Source organism: Pygoscelis adeliae, unplaced genomic scaffold (genome assembly GCF_000699105.1).
Source record: "Pygoscelis adeliae isolate BGI_AS28 unplaced genomic scaffold, ASM69910v1 Scaffold253, whole genome shotgun sequence".
Lineage (NCBI taxonomy): Eukaryota > Metazoa > Chordata > Aves > Sphenisciformes > Spheniscidae > Pygoscelis > Pygoscelis adeliae.
Genome location: NW_008824412.1, coordinates 476,927 through 479,032, shown reverse-complemented (window position 1 = coordinate 479,032; position 2,106 = coordinate 476,927). Strand labels below are relative to the sequence as shown.

The 2,106-nt window shown below is 56.0% G+C and overlaps 1 protein-coding gene across 1 annotated transcript in view; it reads left to right on the top strand.

Moving 5' to 3' along the window:
• LOC103914144 (protein CEPU-1-like) overlaps window positions 1-1,945 on the top strand; it is a 157,177-nt gene extending 155,232 nt beyond the window's left edge. Inside the window, 1 exon segment of the mRNA XM_009320749.1 lies at window positions 1,905-1,945. Within this exon segment, the coding sequence (XP_009319024.1) occupies window positions 1,905-1,945 (41 nt within the window).
• The last annotated feature ends 161 nt before the right edge of the window (window positions 1,946-2,106 follow it).

The window sequence follows — 2,106 nt, the reverse complement described above, 5'->3', positions numbered from 1 at the left end:
CCTGGGGCCGGCATCGCAGGAAGGGCTCGTCCTCACCCGCTGTTGGTATCGGCAGTTGCATCGGGTTCCCCTGAGCTGTGGCAGAGGAGTTCGTCCCATCTCGGATGCTCGGCTCCGTGCCCACAGCCCCGATGGAGAGCTAACACTGGATGTTAATGAGCCTAACAATCATTTGTTCCCCAAAAAAGTCCATGCTGTAAGTGATGAACATTAGCGTCTTTACCTGCCCGTTAAGCCATCATTAGCGTTGCCTAGGAACTATCTCGGCTCTCTTTCCCAACGGCTTTCCTGGTAATCGATGCCCCCAGTAACCCCATTTTTCGGGGAGATGGACACCTCCGGCACCACAGAGCTGCCCCGGCCTGGGTCCGTCCTTAGGGTGGCTGTGCCAAGCCGGCTGTGCCAAGCCCCCGGCGTAGCCTGGGCTACATGAACGTAGCCTCGACGTTGTAGGCTCCCTATGGGTTTATGGGGTTAAAACCTTAAGTAGCGTGGGACCTTGGTCTGGCATCCGCAGATGCAGCCTGGATGAAAAGCCCCCCAAGTTAAAGACAACTTCTCCTTGCTGACAGCTTTGAGAGCTGTCAGGTGTTGGGTTTCTAACCCATGAGCAATGTTTTTTATGACTCATGCTGTCATGGCAGCGTTGGGCAGGACGCAGTGAAGCGCCCTGCCAAAGTCTTAGCCTATTTCATGATCCCCCTTAGCTTTGTCAGTCCAACTGTGACTCCCATCAGGGAATGAAACCAGTCTCCTTCGACTGGCCATAATTTCCACAAAGCCACATTGATTTAATGATCCTTTCAGTCTTTATTAATTGAGTCCCTTCAGGGGGTGACGGTTCCCCAGGCTGCCCTAACCCCCGGCAGACCCGAGGGGACCGTGACGTGTGGAGGCCCCCCGTCTTCCCCCCCCGCCCCCCTGTAATTAGCAGCAATGCTTTTGGCCCCGCACGCCACTATCGAGCGTCACTGGGCTGAGCTCACCAGTCCCCAGGCAACCGGATCCTTCGGTCCGGCGATTAATGTGTCTTTATTTATTGTAATGAAACATGAGAGGGAAGTGGCATGCGATGGCTGCGCCACCTGTGGCATGAGAAACGTCTCACCCGTGCGTTTTTGGGGGACCAATTTTGTGTGTGTCCCCTTTTCCTGAGGCCAAATGAGTGTTTTGGGGTTCTTCCCCCCCCCAAATAGATGTTTAATCCCTGTGGGTACCGCGACGTGAGCCTTTCCAGGGCCGTGCGACAGAGGCTAATGTAGCATACATCTTTTAATCCTTTTTTTAATCTAATTTTTCAGGGAGGTCAGCTAGCGCTTTATTTAACATGTAGCACTTGTTACAGGCCTGCCGCCTCATTCAGCGGCTCATTGGGTGCTGTCTGTGATGTGATGGAGTGCTCGGTGAAACCACATCATTTTGCGGAGTTGGGGGAAAAAAAAAAGCCCTCCACTTCTCGCCCGTCACGCGGTCCACGTCGCTTCCCAGGGGCCGGTGTCGGGCGATAAATCCATTTGGGATGTTGCAGGGTTATCAAGAGGGATGGGCACCGAACCCGCGCTGGAGGGGAACAGGAGGAGCACGGGGGAGAGCCGAACCCCCAAAATCCCCCAAAGGGCAGCCCCTGTGCTTCGGTTCTTGCTCGGGGTGCAACTGCGGACTTTGCTGGGGCCACTCCCAGGTCTCAGCAGGCGGCTCGTCTCAGCTCATGTAGTACCCTTCCCGGACAGGGGCACCGTGGCCCCAGATGACCAGGGCACGATTCGGGAAGCGTCATCACACTTACTATCCCATCTGCTTGTTTTCCCTGGCCCCAGGTCGAGGGCAGGCTGAGCGAAGCGTCTCGAGCCTGCGTTTTCCATTGCCCTTTTTGCCTTAACTTTTGCTTGTTCTTTAATTTTTAGAAGAGACAACTACCGCTCTGACACCCTGGAAAGGTCAGTAATTCGGGGCCCCTACAACACCAGTGCTCCCCCTGCTCCGTTTCCCCGTGGGCCCCTCCAGCTCCCGCCCCAAGTTGTCCCGGCAGGAGCTGCGGCACACGCCACCTCGACCTCCCGCCCCACCACCCCACCGCTCCCGCTGGTATAGCGATGAATTCTGGCT